Source organism: Stigmatopora argus, chromosome 2, assembly GCF_051989625.1.
Source record: "Stigmatopora argus isolate UIUO_Sarg chromosome 2, RoL_Sarg_1.0, whole genome shotgun sequence".
NCBI classification, from domain to species: Eukaryota; Metazoa; Chordata; class Actinopteri; order Syngnathiformes; family Syngnathidae; genus Stigmatopora; species Stigmatopora argus.
The window spans coordinates 12,338,593-12,355,497 of NC_135388.1; the positions used below are offsets into that span (position 1 = coordinate 12,338,593).

General features: G+C 38.2%; 2 protein-coding genes and 1 long non-coding RNA gene across 12 annotated transcripts in view; 2 read left to right on the forward strand and 1 right to left on the reverse strand.

Annotated features, from left to right (window-relative positions):
• Positions 1 to 6,063, reverse strand: part of plekha7b (pleckstrin homology domain containing, family A member 7b) — a 49,283-nt gene extending 43,220 nt beyond the window's left edge. For 8 of the 9 annotated variants that reach the window (XM_077587446.1, XM_077587472.1, XM_077587437.1 and 5 more), the window contains exons 1-3: positions 5,937 to 6,063; positions 5,748 to 5,824; positions 5,603 to 5,660 (exon numbers count right to left, since the gene is read on the reverse strand). In XM_077587446.1, coding sequence (XP_077443572.1) covers positions 5,603 to 5,660; positions 5,748 to 5,824; positions 5,937 to 6,019 — 218 coding nt within the window. In that variant the 5' untranslated portion in view covers positions 6,020 to 6,063. The remainder of the gene's footprint in view (positions 1 to 5,602; positions 5,661 to 5,747; positions 5,825 to 5,936) is intronic. The other variant, XM_077587481.1, reaches the window with a different exon arrangement.
• On the forward strand, positions 5,371 to 7,721 carry LOC144064758 (uncharacterized). Its single transcript, XR_013296880.1, has 3 exons — positions 5,371 to 5,696; positions 5,769 to 5,988; positions 6,801 to 7,721. It is a non-coding gene; the product is annotated as an uncharacterized LOC144064758 (long non-coding RNA).
• Positions 7,722 to 12,644: 4,923 nt separating this feature from the next.
• mibp2 (muscle-specific beta 1 integrin binding protein 2) lies at positions 12,645 to 15,446 on the forward strand. Of its 2 annotated transcripts, XM_077593465.1 has the most exons (8): positions 12,646 to 12,934; positions 13,412 to 13,502; positions 13,694 to 13,739; positions 13,883 to 14,066; positions 14,140 to 14,211; positions 14,796 to 14,902; positions 14,996 to 15,086; positions 15,183 to 15,446. In XM_077593465.1, exons 1-7 carry the CDS (start codon positions 12,909 to 12,911, stop codon positions 15,079 to 15,081), a joined length of 612 nt encoding a protein of 203 aa, XP_077449591.1. In that variant the 5' UTR covers positions 12,646 to 12,908; the 3' UTR covers positions 15,082 to 15,086; positions 15,183 to 15,446. The 2 variants fall into 2 exon arrangements, with proteins under 2 accessions (XP_077449600.1, XP_077449591.1); XM_077593474.1 differs by lacking the exon at positions 13,694 to 13,739 and having other exon boundaries at positions 12,645 to 12,934.
• Positions 15,447 to 16,905: the final 1,459 nt, after the last annotated feature.

Below are 16,905 nucleotides of genomic sequence, written 5' to 3' on the forward strand. Positions count from 1 at the left end.
AATATTATAAACATTTCTAATAAGAATATCAATTTCATATCCACTGATTGGGAGCATTAAAATGTTTCAGTCGTAGTTCTACAAGGACAAAGGTCATTTGATAATTATTTATGGAACTTCCTATTCTGGCCTGAGTGATTGGAATAGATAGACTGCTGTGTTTGCAGGAGAAAGCTTCATTAAATGGGGATTAAGATAAGCGCCCAGTAGCGAAAAATAAAATATTTATAGAACAACCACATTTGTTCAGGTTTAGACAGATGCATTGGTAGCTTTAGCTTCCGTTGAAATTAGCAAACATGGCCTTCTGCAGTGGTGCAAAAGTGTTGAATCATTCAACAAAATGATTTGACCCAAGACTAATATATGGCATCTGAATGATCATTATTTTGATTAGTTTGGGATCAGTTATTTAAAAAAAAACTTGCACAATTGTTTCAGACATACCTTTTTATTTTTCCTTTATTTTAATCTTACTCTGCATTGCTTGATTTTAGAACTTCTACTATGTTATGAAATCAGTATCATAACATCCACTTCCACCTGAAATTGGAGTCATTTATACTTCTCCAGATTTGACAGTCTGCACTGACTGGGATAATAATGGTAAGCAGGCTTCATCTATATAGCAAATCACTGCCTTCAAGGTATGATTTTCCAATGTCACCTCAGTCAGCTGTTCACAAAATGATGATTGTGATGTATGCTACCGCAGCTTCACCCCCCCCCCCCCCCTCCCTTATGGCAAATAGAACAACTGAGAGTTCAGTACCTTCCTCAAGGATACTTCCTCTCAACTGCAGAGAAAAACACCCAGATAACAAGATACTCGTGAGCCAGCCGGTCAGCATATTCTATTAGTTTTGGCCATATAGTCTAATGATTCATTTTGATAAAGCCTTGACATAATGGATCTATACGTTATCCGAATGATCTTCTAGGTGTTTACATATGAGAGGCAATAAATTATACCCTAACTAGAGGGTCCTTGTGCACTATGATATTGGTAAGGGCTGCATTTCCGGATGGCTAACAGCATAATTAAAAAAAAGAAAAAAGTAAATATATATATTTTTTTTTAAATTATGCTATATATACATATACAAATATATATATATATATATATATATATATATATATATATATATACTTTTTTTAAATTATGCTATATATACATATATATAGCATAATTTAAAAAAAGTATATATATACATATATACATACATATATATATTTACTTTTTTTAAATTATGCTATATACATATATATATATATACATATATATATATGTGTGTATATATATAAATATATATATATATATATATGTGTGTATATATATATTTAGATATATATACATACACATATACATATATATTCATAAATTCATTTTCATCCATTGGAATGCCATTTTGTAAGGAGCATCATTCGTTCATTTTTTTAAGGAATTTGTATTAAAGCTGCTGCACCCAAAACCGGACATTGGCATGAACATGATGAAAATTTTTAATTTACCTTTATGCTTTGAATTTAAATGAGTGTCAATTAAACAATATAACACAGAAATATAATAAAATAGGTATAAACACCAGACCATTGAAACATATATTGATCTATTTTTAAGCAAATATTGCGCAATATTCCTCAAAGGTTTACCACTCATAAGCACTAATTACGCTAATCAAATGCATACCACTCATAAGCACTAATTATGCTAATTGAATGCATATATTAAAAACAAAGTAATAAAAATGTGCCACAAGTATGTATTCCCTCTGAAGCTTTAGTTGGCCAAGTGCAGCAGTTCAAAACATACAGTACTCTTAATCAAGTGACACAGACGTCTAATTAGCCAAGATACGCATGGGAGAAATATAGAAACCTGGCATCATTCACATTACCAATTAATCAAGGTAACTATCAGAGCTAAAGTCGAGCAGCACTGTACTCTTGCACCACTACGGAATAATAAGTGGTCACATCAACAGAATATGTCTCCCCAAAGAGTTGTGAGGCAAAGGTCACACTCATCTTACACTTATCACCATTTCTCAAAGGAACTACCCATAAATGTCGCAATCGAATAAAGTCATACAGCTCAATTTTTCACACTTGGTCCAATCAGTGTTAAAAGTTTTAATGCAATCTTTACTGGTATTGTTATGATCACTTTTTTTGCATGGATTGGTAGATAAAATTATCAATTTTATACTATTTATGGCTAACTTATTTTAAACAAAGTTTTACTTATAGTAATAGAAACAGTATTGCTTTAACTGATCTGAACTTGTCAATTGTATAACACTATGATGAGCAAACGTTCAGTCAAAATTGTGTGGTGTTCCTAAAATAACAAGTAATGTTTTAATTCTCTTGTTTGGAAGTAGAGCCTCTGACTTTGCAGTTGACTCAAAGTTCCAGCCGTTTCCCCTGGTCACAACCTTTAAATAGTGACTTAAAGAATGAGAGTTCTGGTCAGTGGTGTGTTAAAGTAGTCATGGACCCCTGGGATTCTCTTTGTGCGACCAGCCCCCCCTCAGTCCCCTTTACTCATCATGCGTAATGAAAAGTTATTTATGGCCATGATTAAAATGTGTAGAAAAAATAATAATTATAAAGCCCAATTGCAAACTTCTGGGGCTTGTGCCACATATAGCAGAATCTAATTCGTTCACAGGACATCGATTTGTGAAGCGGTAAAAACACTGTCATTTACTGGGGCAAATTTATAACATTTGAATTGGATGATTGGAATATTAAAAAAACATTAAAATACTATCACAAATATATATATATATATATATATATATATATATATATATATATATATATATATATATATATATATATATATATATATATATATATATATATATATATATATATATATATATATATATATATATATATATATATATATGTATATAAACCGTTACAAGGTTATTAAAAAATGAATTTGTACCTTCTTTGCTTTGGGTCAGTGTGTTATTTTAGTTTGGAAAATTGACTTTTCTGTTCCTGATGTAATAAATACATTCAGTATCATATTATAATGTAATAATAAAGATTTGTGAGATAATTTCAATCCATTTGTATGTGCCACAGAATGAATGCCTCTAAAATGAAATAAAAAAGAAAGCTTTTACCAAGTAAAACCATACCTAACTTGTAATTCGTATATGGTAAACTTTGTATCAGAAGAACACAACCATCTTAACATCCAGGGAGAACTACGCAGACTGCAGTGAGGTTTATATAAAACGGACTTAGGCCATTCATTACAAGATGCAACAAACAAACTTTGAACAAGCAATTTTCAAACTCACTGCCTAATAAAGCATGACTAACTGAAGGTCAATAATGTCTGCATCCAATTACTTATAGATGTCAATGATAGAACTTTGCCTTCGGCTGACAGGTTAGACTTTAATCTCCTTGCACTCCTCTCGCAGCACAAACATCATTAAAATTCACTGATACATGTGTAAAACAGAACAAAAATGAAAGTAGTGGACAATAATAATAACATATTTTGTTGATGTGGTTACTACTTATACATTTTATCACTTATACATAGTATCTCTACTTTCACTCAGTAGAACTGATTGTGATTACAGTGCTTTTCCAAGCTCTGCCTCAATGTGATTCTACTGCAGTCGTGTTTCTCTGCAGCATACCCAGCAGCATGGAATCTCCGTTGTTCCCCAGAGCATAGTGCTCTCTACTGCCACTGCAGACACAGTGGTAATTTCTCCAAAATGAACATGATTCCACTAAGATATCAGGCGTGTGGGTGGGAGACTGTGATTCTTATTCACAGTGCTTGCAATGATAATTATTCAAGGGGAGAATAGCCTGAGTCAATAATCTAGTGGCTTGAGGGCCGAAAGGTTGTCATGGGTTCAGAGCTGCAGAGTAAACCATAGGCTACTGTTCGATCCAAATTTAGCCGATCTGTTTAATAAGTGATGTTCAATAGCCTGATATTGCTAAAATGGGTTCGGTTATAACATGACTCACTATCTGTAGAACAATCATAATACAGATACAGTAAAGTTGGATGAATTGATCATCATGATGGACATATTATTCATTCTTATCAGTGGAACCACTCTTTGTCATGAGAGCACATTGAACTTTTACTGTCTTGGTCACAATAATGCAAAACTTTCCCGTAGACATCATATATTTTTAATTACTGATGTAAAAATTGATTGATGAAGGTAATATAAGGTAAAAGACCTGAAGGTTGGGATGCCACACAATGTGAGTTGAATGGCAAGTTTCTCTTACTTCTACTGATTATTCTAGTGCTTAGCAACCGGTGTATTTGTTTAAATATTATCCTCTTTTTGTGGCATTTTCTCTGAGAAATATGTTCATACAACATCTGCCTTGCTTTAATGAACAAAATGTTTATTGAGACATTGTGTGTTGTGGATGTATTGAGCAGTTTTGGTTTTGCATTTTCACATTGTTTCACTTGCACTTTTTCCAAAGTCCTGTTGGAATTTCCGCACAGGCACCTCTTAAGTGTTGGGGGTCTCCTGACTAAACAGACGGTGTGAGTAGTATCTTGCGGTTGTGACAAATGGCATCATGACAAATGCAAGTGAGACGACTGAGTATGAAAGACACCCCCAAACCACCCCACTCCTACTTAACTATGGTCTCTTGTTTTGGATCACTTTTTGGCTTCCCTGTTTAAGTTACCAATGCAAATGTTACAATTGTTTTTGCTTGGTATTGGTATATATTTTTTTAAATATTTTATAATTCTTGCAATTTTAGTTCAAACTTTCAGTTTAATATACTTGTAACAGCACCACAAATGGCTCCATATTAATAATTTACAAGTATTTAAGTTTTAATATACGAACCATGTAATTTGGGAAACTGAACCGAGCTGAAATTCTATGTTACTACACTCTTACACAACTGATATGCATTAATATTATAAGACAACCAGGTAGTTGACTTGCATGTAAAAGCTATACCTAAGTGGTATATCAATCATCTGCAAAAGTTGAAAAGCATACATCACAGAACGATTGGTGCTTTTTACCAACTCTTACACCTCCACTCAAAGGAGGCCAAAACAAATTACATTGTAGTTTGTGACTTTGGAAAAATCTGTCCTCCTTGCTTCAATAATGCAATCATGTTATACATCTCTGTCACCACAAGGTCACACCTCTCTCTCTCTCTCTCTCTCTCTCTCTCTCTCTCTCTCTCTCTCTCTCTCTCTCTCTCTCTCTCTCTGTCACACACACATACACACACTTATACACACAAAACCTCCACTCCACACCTACCTAATGGAGAGTAGAGGTCCTGCATAAACCATGTGAGGAGAATTTTAATTTCCTTCTTCCTGCTCTGCTTAGACTACTTCTACTCACACCGCAAGCAGTAATTATTTGTTACCAATCCAGTAGCACTCCTTACTGTGTTATTTCTGACTCAAACCCGATTACTAGACAACATGTTAGTAGCACCAATAGTTGAGGGCAATAATTCCATTGCATTCCAGGCGTCCGCGAAGTACACACGGAAAACACTTCCCATCTAAAGCTGGAAAACAATGCAACAGGGAGACACTCACTTGATGAAGTAGCTCGCTCCTTCGTCCGTGAAGCCTTCTTCCCATCCTCTCGGCAAATCTGAGCACAGGGACAGGATACCGAATCACAACTACGGTAATGGCGAGCCTGGAGAGTCGTCCTCAATTCGGACCTTTTGCGGCATACCTAAACGTATCATGTGTCCAGAATTAACAGGTTCACCAGTCCGCGGATGAAGCCAAGTGGTACCGCGAGTTCTGTCGCTGAGGGGGGGTTAAAAAAATGACACCTGTTACTTAGTGGACGATGGAAGAACAAACCTCTCAACAAGTATTCATTCCAACGAGGAGGCTGACTGGCGAAAGAGTGTCTCACTTGATGAAAAACACGCGGCCGTCTCTACAAACTCCGTAGGACCAGTGGTCAGGTAGGGTGTCCCGTCCGAGCGGTGCCGCCATGATTCCTTCTCTCCGGCTCGGCTCCTTCCCACCCTCCCCCTTGCCCTCTTTCTCTCTCTTTCTCTCTCTCCCTCTCTCTCTCACTCCCTCTCTCTCTCACTCCCTCTCTCTCTTTCTCTCTCTCTCTCCCTTTCCCCGTAGCTCGTCCATTCTCCCTCAGTGAATTTGTCCACGGAGCTCAAATAATCCCACGGATAAAGCTGCATACTTTTAAAGGGACAGACAGCCAATTTGCCACCCCTTTACAGCGTTTTTTTGTTATGGAAGATATCCTATCCAACACGTATAGTTGTACACACAGTTGTATACACTAGTACACTCCTTGTGCTTACTGGAAGTAATAGTACTAGTACAAGGGTGGCGAACAAGTTAGACACAAAAAGCAACAATTTTAAACTCAGAGTCAAAGAGCCACACCACGCTGTGACCTGCCAAAAATACAACCACACAATTAAAACCATATTATTCACCATAACACTTCTTCCACTTATACTTATTATTTGTTGTTAATGGGCCCTAGTGAATTTGAGTATGTTTTAAGAGAGAATAAAAATAAGAGAAACATGATACGAGGCAAAGAGCCACAGTATATACAAAATATGGTAAGAAGCAAAGAGTCACATTCATTTTGGTCATGAGCCGCATGCGGCTCGAGAGCTGCATGTTCGCCACCTCTGCATTGAACGAAAAGTGCCATTTTTGTGCTACTGTTGTAATTTGTCACTATGCCAAAGAGCTTTTTTTTATTCATTCATTTTCTGAACCGCTTTATCCTCACAAGGGTCATGGGGGGTCCTGGAGCCTATCCCAGCTGTCTTCAGGCCAGAGGCAGGGAAGACCCTAATCACAGGGCATGAGGAGACGGACAACCATTCACACTCACACCCATACCTAGGAGCAATTTAGAGTGTCCAATCATCCAACCATGCATGTGTTTAGGAATGTGGGAGGAAACCAGAGTACCTGGAGAAAACCTACGCAGGCCTGGGGAGAACATGCAAACTCCACACAGGAGGACCAACATGGATGTGAACCCAGGACCCCAGAACTGTGAGGCCGACGTGCTAACCACTCATCCGCCGGGCCGCTGCCAAAAATCTTGTACAAAATATTCAAAATCTAATACTTGTCTTTTGTTCTACATGTCGACCAACTTTGCCTTAAAATACCCAAAAATTGACAACGAGGTTGCAACAGGGACTCTGGCATTTGCACCAAAGGAATCCTGAATAATTTCCTACAGCCATAATGAAGTGTTTTTTTGGGCAAGCCATTTGCGATGTACATAAATACAGGAACAGGAAACTGGATCACAGATGGTGGTCACTGATCGCCATGACTACAACAAACACCTCACAATCTTTTCAGTCTTAAGTCAACCATGCATCAGATAATATTGTGTAAGGGGTGCTACAGAGCATACTAATGTAATAGTGTATGTTTGCGTGTGCTGTCGTTTGGTCGCCGTCCTTTGGTCGCCGGACTTTTGGGAGCCCGGACCCAGACAACGGGCGACCAAAAGACCGGCGACAAAACAAGGTAAAACACCACGGTCTACGCATCAATAAAAGCCAACAATGGCCCTGAGCAGTTTCACTGAGCGGACGTGTGAGTGTATAAGAGTTTGTATGTACATGAGTTGTCCCCTTAGGAAGGGACGTCAGTCAGGGTCTTAACAAGTTCTCCAACAAAACACAATAAAAGTACGGGAAATTTGGAGCTTTTTTAGCCTAATAATTAATAGGGCATTAAGTATGACTAAATAATAATTCGCAGTTTGTATTTAGGGAATTTGAGCAACGATTTAAATGGTAATTATCAATAACCTTCCGGGCGACCAAAAGACCGCCGACCAAACGACCGAGTACCGTATGTTTGTATGCACTTGTTGCCTGTTGTTGACAGCAAAATTCATCCAATCATTTCTGGAGGATTGACAGTCATCCTTCATAGCCAGGCATCCCAGTTCAAATTGATTGAACGTTTGGCACCTTCACTGGAAAAAAAAATAGTAAAAATACTTTTTTTTAAAAAGTTCACCATCCCAGCAGTGCATTGAGAATTTCACGAGTTTGGCATAGAAACACGGATGTCAAATAAATACTCTAACAGCTTTTCAGTGTGCTGCTGGAGCTGATTTGTGGCATCTGGTTGAAGTTCTGACCTGAAGCTGACAATAGATTCGTCAATAAAGCCAACCACAGCTAAGGTGTAGCGATTTATGTGGTGCTGTGCTCGCACATAAAACCAGCATGTGCCTCATGACAATATAAAAATGTGCCTTTAAAACTTCCTGACACCTACTCATTGGGCTACCCAGCAGTGGCTTGCTTACCTTCCATTTTTTGGCGAAACTTACTCTCTGTGATCACTCAAAACATTCTACCAAGATTTGATCTCAATCTCCTTAGTTATTTTGACACAATTTGACATTGAAAGTGTCTCTGCCTCATTGCGTTACAAACACTTCCATGCCAGAGTGTGACGTCTTCCGAGGCCACATTTCATTGCTATTCCAATCACGAGTCCAGCTATCCATTGTGTGAGGAGTCATTTTGAAAAGGGGGAAAGCAAATGTACACTGTCCTACAAATTGTACATTATTTTTCAATGTGACAAAGTGTAATTTATTCAATGGTGTGCCAATTAAAATCAGTAAGTCATTCATTTTATGTACTGATTATGCTCACAAGGGTACCAGGGGTGCTGGAGCCTAGCCCCGCCAACTTTTGTCAACCGGAATTGGTTTGCCAACCAGTTGTGGGGCACAGTTATTCACAATCAGTGATGATAAATGTCAAGGTCAAAAAGGAAAAAAAGAGATGCTTATTAACACAGTATGTACAATATTGCAGTATTGAAATTGGTTATATATATATATATATATATATATATATAACCAATCTCAGTACTGCAATATTGAACATACTGTGTTAATAACCATCTTTTTTTCCTTTTTGACCTTGACATGATTTATCATCACTGGCACCCCACACTAATTTACCCACCAAAAATAATACACGTGCTGTCTTTTATATATTGTATGGACAGTAAAGTGCAGCACTGCTGTTCATAATCTCAGCTTGATTCCTGCATCTGAGCTGCCAGCAGTTCAGCAAGGTGATTCAATGATATTGTCCTTGCCTCAGGGGTCTTTCTCATGCTCAGTCTACTAAATGTCCTAAAAGATGAGTTAGACCGAGGTTGAAATGTGTAATTTGCTATTTCATTTTTCTTCTAAATGTCCCCCCAACATTTTTTTCAGAAATCCTCATAAAGGTAACATCTTGTCACCTGTCATCTTCCTGTTTTCTATGTTTATGCCCGTGGACATATCCGTGCATGATTTTCTAATTTAGGGCCCACAATGGAGAAAGCTGGATAAAAGACAACCGAAATAATTTAAATGCCACACCTCATCTCTGAGATCTAGATCACATAACTGTCTTATTCTTGTCCTGAAAGATGTATATAAGTTAAATGACTTTTAATATGACACAATGAATGGAAATACTACTTTATTGACATACTGTAAAAATGGTTCTTGAAAAGTGAACAAACAACAGACTAAATAAACACAACAACAGGGACATCTTCTGGAGATATAGTGTTATACAACTAATCGTTGAATTTAATGGAAATCCACCAGATGGCAGTCAAGGTCCTGTACATAAAAAAATAAGTTTCACTTTTATCAATATCCTTGATTTTACATCTCGTATAGGAATGCCACAGAAATCCAATGTGTAATCCTCTCATTTCACGTGGGATTATCAATGGCCACTTCTCTGATTCAAGATTTACAATAGTTAGTCTGAAGATATGTCATAGGGAGGTTGATCTCAACGGGATCAAATATAACTTCAATCCATTTGCCAACTTGCAAGCCAAGAACCGGTGGATGTCTTCTTGGAAATTTGATAATTGCTGCTACATGCCTTTATGAGATTAATGAAACTAAGAATATTAGAGCTCATCGTGTATTTGATTCAAAATTATGCAAGTAGGTTCATCACAAATATATTTATCGGAGAAAAAAAACATTTCATTAAGTATGAAGACTGAAATCTGTTTATGTGGTGTAAAAAGTAGACACCTGAGGTGAAATGTCCCTCTCAAGGGATACATAATGATAACTACGTACACTCAATGTAGGTACAGTCTGTCAACTAGGTTAATGGCACCTGTAATATCTTGAAGATATGTGAGACATGGTATAAGAAGTGCCACTTGAAACCCTCTTTCTACCCTTCTTCTGCAGACTTTTCCCCCCAGAAAACACAAGTAGATATGTAAAATGAAATGTTCCAGTATATAATATAGTCACTGTGCTATTGGAAATAGTCACCCTATAATCAGAATATGGAAATATATTGTCTAATAGAAATAAACTTCGATGGGAATGGGTTCGGAATTGTAGCGGTTCCAAATCCATTTCCAATATTGCTTATCCATCCTGATCCTGAATGAAGTTTCATAAATGAGTTTGTTTATGATTACTCGCTAATATCTTCAACTTTAGACAGAAGACAAAGCATATCCAGCTTGCATTCATAATCTGAGGAGGGAAAAGAAAAGTAGGTGACTTACTTCTCAAAGTATGTCAACAGATCATACAGCGGAATGATTTTTTTTGTCCAGTCCCTTTCACTCAATAGATACCCAATTTTTAGAAACTGTCATCTCCAGGGAGTGAGGGGAGCTACCAAAGCAGCACACCCGAGAGAGGTGAATGTCAAAGCAACCTCAGTTAATTTTAATTGTGAAGGATCTAGAATGAGTGTAGTCAAATGAAAGTACACAACTGTTCTTTCGGGACGCTGGTTTCAAAACATCCACCCTTTTGATGGCTTGCTCTATTGTGAATAGATTATTTGTTTTTTCCTCTGTTTCATGACATTTCCAATAATGTCACATATATACATGGTTTATCCGGCAAAGCAAATCAAAGCAATCACCAGATACATGTTTTCATATGTAATCAGGAAAAAGGCTATAAGCAAGGAAAAGTTGTCACGCAATCATAGATTCAAAATACTAGTATTTCTTCTTATACATTCTAACCGCTTAAGTTACAAGGCCAAATTAAGATGTAAGTTGTCTTATTTTATAATGTATAATTTTAAATGAGTGGTTAGCGCGTCGGCCTCACATCCTTGGGGTCCTGGGTTTGAATCCAGGTCGGTCCACGTGTGTTGAGTTTGCATGTTCTGCCCGGGCCTGCGTAGGTTTTCTCCGGGTTCTCCGGTTTCCTCCCACATTCCTAAAAACATGCATGGTAGGCTGATTGCACACTCTAAATTGCCCCTAGGTATGAATATGAGTGTAAATGGTTGTTCGTGTCCTCGTGCCCTGCGATTGGCTGGCCACCGATTCAGGGTTTCCCCCGCCTCTGCCCCGAAGTCAGCTAGGATGGGCTCCAGCACCTCCCGCGGCCCTTGTGTGAGGATAAAGTGTTTCAGAAAATGAATGAATCATTTCCAGAGCTGATGTGATCAGCCACCGCTGATGCAAACAATTTTTGGTGGCTGCATCCAAACTTATTCTAATAACATTTGCACAGTGAACACGTGTAGTTTTTTGTTTTGTTTTATTCAACTGAGAACTCTTCGTTTAAGACAGCATGGCAGGGACCTCTGAAGTACATATTGTACATGTTTGAAGAGCCAGTATTTTTATGAGACGTGTCAAATTGTCGTCATAAATATTTTCACATTGGTGTTATTTGTGCGGCCCGGTGAGCAAGTGGTTTGCCCATCGACCTCACTGTTCTGGGATTCAGGTTTGATCTCAGGTCATTCGTCACTGTGTGGAGTTTGCATGTTCTCCCCGGGCGGGCTCTTGTGAGTTTTCTCCGGGTGCTTAGGTTTCCTTCCAAATTCATTAAAAAAACTAGTATAGTGCTTTGGTAAACGCTAACAGATGCTTATGTGTACTTTTGCAGATATTTCAACTAAAACTAGTAATAGGGGTTATAGTTTGGTGTAGTTTATTGTTAATTTGACAAATAATGCTTTAGGGATATTTCCTTTTTTAAACCATACCAACCACGGAACCACAGCTGCCAATATTTGTACTCGTAGTATTGTATAGTTTTTTTAGTTTTTTGTTTGTTTGTCTTTTACATGAATAAAATGTTACTTTGCTATTCTTAATAACCAGTTTTCTCCTCACCAGAAATACAATTGTGAGCACTGTTATAAAGACTGTATTTCACTAGTAATTTAAACTTACTAAAAAAAAGGGATTAAAACCACAATTATTACCAAAATGCCTAGTGTTAGTTTTGAATCTGAATGTCACAAAATAGTGGTGGAAAATGCCTATTATATTGCTGGTCAGGGAAAATAAGTTCAAGGGCATTGACCTTCAAACGGCTTTCCATTGTAAACTTGCCACATTAAATTAAGCAGTAAAAAAAATGAAATTGCAGATATGTCAGTGTTAATGTTTACAGGGACGAATGAATTTTAGCGGTAAAATATACATTGAGTCAAATTTCAAAGTCATATTCTTGGGTCACGTGCTAAGGGGTTGTTTAGGGTGTGTGACTGCGGTTAGCCGAGACCTCTGATTGGGCAAGACAGTTGCGTCACACTTGGAGAAAGTGTTTAAATAACCAATGGCGTGCCTTCGTAGTGTATGTGTGGAAGTGACAAGCCTCCTTCGGCCCTCTCTCGCTGGAAGACCGCGTCCAAGTGACATCTCGCTCCCCGGGCTAACCTTACACACTCAAAAGCCAAGTACCATGGACGACTCGAGTAGTTGACGTTTCCTGCAACCTTCTCTTTTTAAGCTTTCTTCCGTCCGATCAACTAGCACCCGTCTATAGGCGTTTTTGACTACACGGCACTTTTTTTTCTTCTACCAGTAAACCACCAGCGAAACCATGAAGTACATCATCGGCATTGGCGGGTGAGTAACACAAATGAATGGAGCGGGGAGGTTTAGCTAATATTAGCCGAGCTACTAGGCCGAAAAGAAGCCACGACACGTGGGATAGCAGCTCTTCTCGAATGGTTTAAATTATGCCTAGCGCAGCTCATTTTCCTTGCATTTGAGATAAAATTCACCACCGCGTGTTTTTTCGGTGTTTACATACTGTACACTATGAAAAAAAATGTAGGTGGTCCCTTCTTACGTCGAGCTAACGCTAGGCTGAGCCTCATCATCCAAATGATATATACATTTAATGCAGGGAGTTCAAATGACTAGCCAGTGCGATATTCATTTTATTTGTCTTTTTAGTGAGAGTTGGCACGTTCATTGATAACTAATGTTCAGAAATGGATAATGGTATACTTAAACTGTTAAACACTGAAACAATGCTGATAATCATCACTCTTCTCTCACCATTGGTTAACCATTAGCCTTTTTATCTATTCTGACTAGCGTAACAAATGGAGGGAAAACGACCCTCACCAACCGGCTGATTAAAATCCTGCCCAACTGTTGTGTGGTACACCAAGATGACTTCTTCAAGGTGAGCCTCCACCCATTGTTTACCTTTTTGCTCTCTAACTGTTAGTTTTTAAAATCGGGATAACTGGAGCAGACATAGTGGGCTATTACAATATCGTTACTAAATGTAATCCCACCCCTAGAGCCTGCCATTTATTTAGTGTATATAGAGCTAGTATATGTACCTTGGTACATCTTATCAATGTGTTTCAGCCCCAAGATCAGATTGAAGTTGAAGATGGCTTTAAGCAGTATGATGGTAAGCCCGAGTTTATATGGAAGGACTTGTGTGCGTTGTCGTGTAACATGCATGCGCTATGATGTGTACGAATGAGTTTTCATTTGGGTGCTGTGTTTTTTTGTTCTCCCTTCCCTCCCACCTTATCAACTTTGCCATTCCAGTCATCACTGCACTGGACATGGACGCCATGATGAGCACCATCTACGCGTGGCTGGAGAATCCGGTGAAGTTTGAAAAGTCTCATGGCGTCAATAACACCCTGGACACGGAGATACTCCCAAAGTCTGACCAGAATGAGGAGACTCACATCCTCATTGTGGAGGGCTTTCTGCTTTACAATTACCAGTAAGGACTTATCTCTTTTTATGATCACCTATTGCTTGTAAGAGAAAATAATTAAATTTTCCCTTTTTTGAAGACCTTTGATCGACGTGCTGAACCAGCGGTTCTTTATTTCCATCCCATATGAAGAATGCAAAAAGAGGAGGTGGTAAGTTTCCAAACGTGGCTCTTAATTTGGTAATTATGCCCAACGTTTCAATAAGAGATTTCAAAATCAAAACCTCTTTACCAAAGTTACCTTTTCCTTTGATATTTCATGACGGAGTCAAACCATTCCATCTTTAAACTGTTCGTCTCATTCGGCTTCAACCCATACATTAATCTACAACATTGATTTCATTCAGGACATGTTTTGAACTATTCCCATTTTTTTTTTCTCCCCCAAATTTAAAACTTTCATATGAAAATATTTTACATGTTCACCCCCTGTTTTCATTTTACATGAGCAATACCAACCATTGATCTTATTGTAGGCACCCTGGGAGCCTTCCAATACTCAAAATGTTCCGACTAAAATGCAAAACTTGGAACAAATTTTATTTATTTGCCTATTTAAAACATTGCAAAACTGTTGAACTTAATCAGGACATTTTGATAACTGCCCAATTCTCAAATTGTAACAACAATTCCTTAACTGACAAACATTTCCTTCCACATATATTCACTATTTCAAATGAATGCACGTTCAAGAGTTCTATTCCAATTCTTAACTCTTTAATTTTGACCCTATAGCTCAAGGAACTACACGGTGCCAGACCCCCCCGGCCTCTTTGATGGCCACGTCTGGCCCATGTACTTGAAACACAAAAACACCATGGAGAGGACAGGTGTTGATGTTGGTCAGTATCTACCGTCGTCCTATTCAAGTTCCATCTTTGTTAAAAGTAAAAAGATAATAAAAATGTACTTTTTATGCTTGTTTGTCACTACAGTGCAGCTAGATGGAACCAGGTCAAAGGAGCAACTGTTCAACTCTGTCTATGGGAACATCATGAATATTATCCAACATTCTCGTTAACAAAGGTATCCTCTTATACAAAAAAGTGATGATAAAATCAATTTGCTCTTTTTGTGTAAACGTAATTTCTGAAGACCTACAATTATTGTTCTGTATTTCAGGTCACATGATCAGCTAAAATGGAGCGCGTATTCAGCTTGCTTGAAGAATGGCTTGCCTTAAGTTTCTACCTGGCAGCTTATTTAGCTGACTGCTATGATTTTTAAACAAAAAAAAAAGTATAAAATTGTAACCGGTCTGGATTGTAAGCCAGCATCATTTTATATCAAGTGTATTTATTGCTTCATACGGCCTATACTCCAGAGAGTGAATGGATATGTTCAGAGGATGCAAGCGCACACATCAATAAATGATCCTCAAGCCAACTTTGTGTTGTGGTGATGTGAGAGAAACAAATTCAAAGACGTCGTCACGAGACACGTTCAAAATGGTACCCGTCATGTACCACTCTGAGCATGTGATGCCAGCTACTATCAGGGTCCATGCTACTCTTGGTGCAAGTGATAAGTGAAGTCACGAGTTTGACGCCCCTCCCTCGTCACCTCCAATTACAAGTGTACGCCTTATCTGTATTTAGACAGGGCTCACTTTACTTGGAATAAATACATATTTGTCGTAATGACGCCAAGTACACAGCCATGTGATTCTCTTGACGTGTGGATAAAATGTAAATAAACATACCCTCACCTCTGCAGATAACCTCCAGTTAAAGGTACATGACGGCAAAAGAGTTCCAAGAACTTTCTAAAATTGGTTTTGAATATTGTAATTTATATTGGCACAATTCAAGAATCCTGTAAACGCCCAGTTAAAGGTTTTGACATTTGGTCACCATACTGATGGTCTGAAAATCTATGACCAAGATGGACAAGGCAGGGAAGGCCATGACCTCTACATTTTGAAAGTGAAATTCCACTACTGTATAAGAGGCCATTGACAGAAACAGCTCTGTACACATCTTGTTAGGTTGTCATATATACTTAAAATGTGGTAACGTAACATGACCAGTATAGTTCCTCTGTAGTCCGCTTAACTACACAGCATCCTAGCTGCTGTATGAACCCTCAACCATGTGAAAGGATCCACACTGCTCAACACGTATCGTCACTACAAGCTGAATGATATGGTTTATTGGGTTTACAGTTATTCTATAGAGGTTGGCGTGAGTTGGAATTGGGAGTGGAGGTTCAGTGAGGGAGTCAGAGATCATATTACAACCCCATTCATCAGGCAAATGTCCTGCAACCTACCCTAGTTTCCTCCAGAGAAAACATTCACGTGATCACTCTGTTTATTGTCGCCTATCATTGTTGCACTTGTATACATTAACATTCATGTTACACGAACACATGCTATGTAAATTGCCCAAGCTTAAATTATGAGCCACACAGAAAATTAGATTCTGGATGTTATACATTATACACTGCACAATGCTGTTTCAAGACTATCGACCTTTTAGAGCCCAACAGGTCGATGTTTCTCCTCTGACCTCTGTAAATGCACTAGCAGACAGTCTTTAAGACAGTTACATATTTTTGTAAATCTACTGTAAACGCTGTCCACATTCTCCAATAAAAAATACTCACGTGACGTATAACTGTCGCTGTTATGCACTTTAACTATCGGCGTGCCCCTCGTTTGCTGTCACTTGCTTTCTTCACATAGAGTAGCAAAAAGTGTTTACGTCAATGACAAACATTTTGCAGCTTTCCGCAAAGGTTCATCCGTTTATTTCAATGTGGGTGTTAGTGCACAGAGCTTGCCAGTTGGTCGGAATAAACTTGAACGTGTGAGATAAGTGGTTACATAACTAAATGCTCCGTC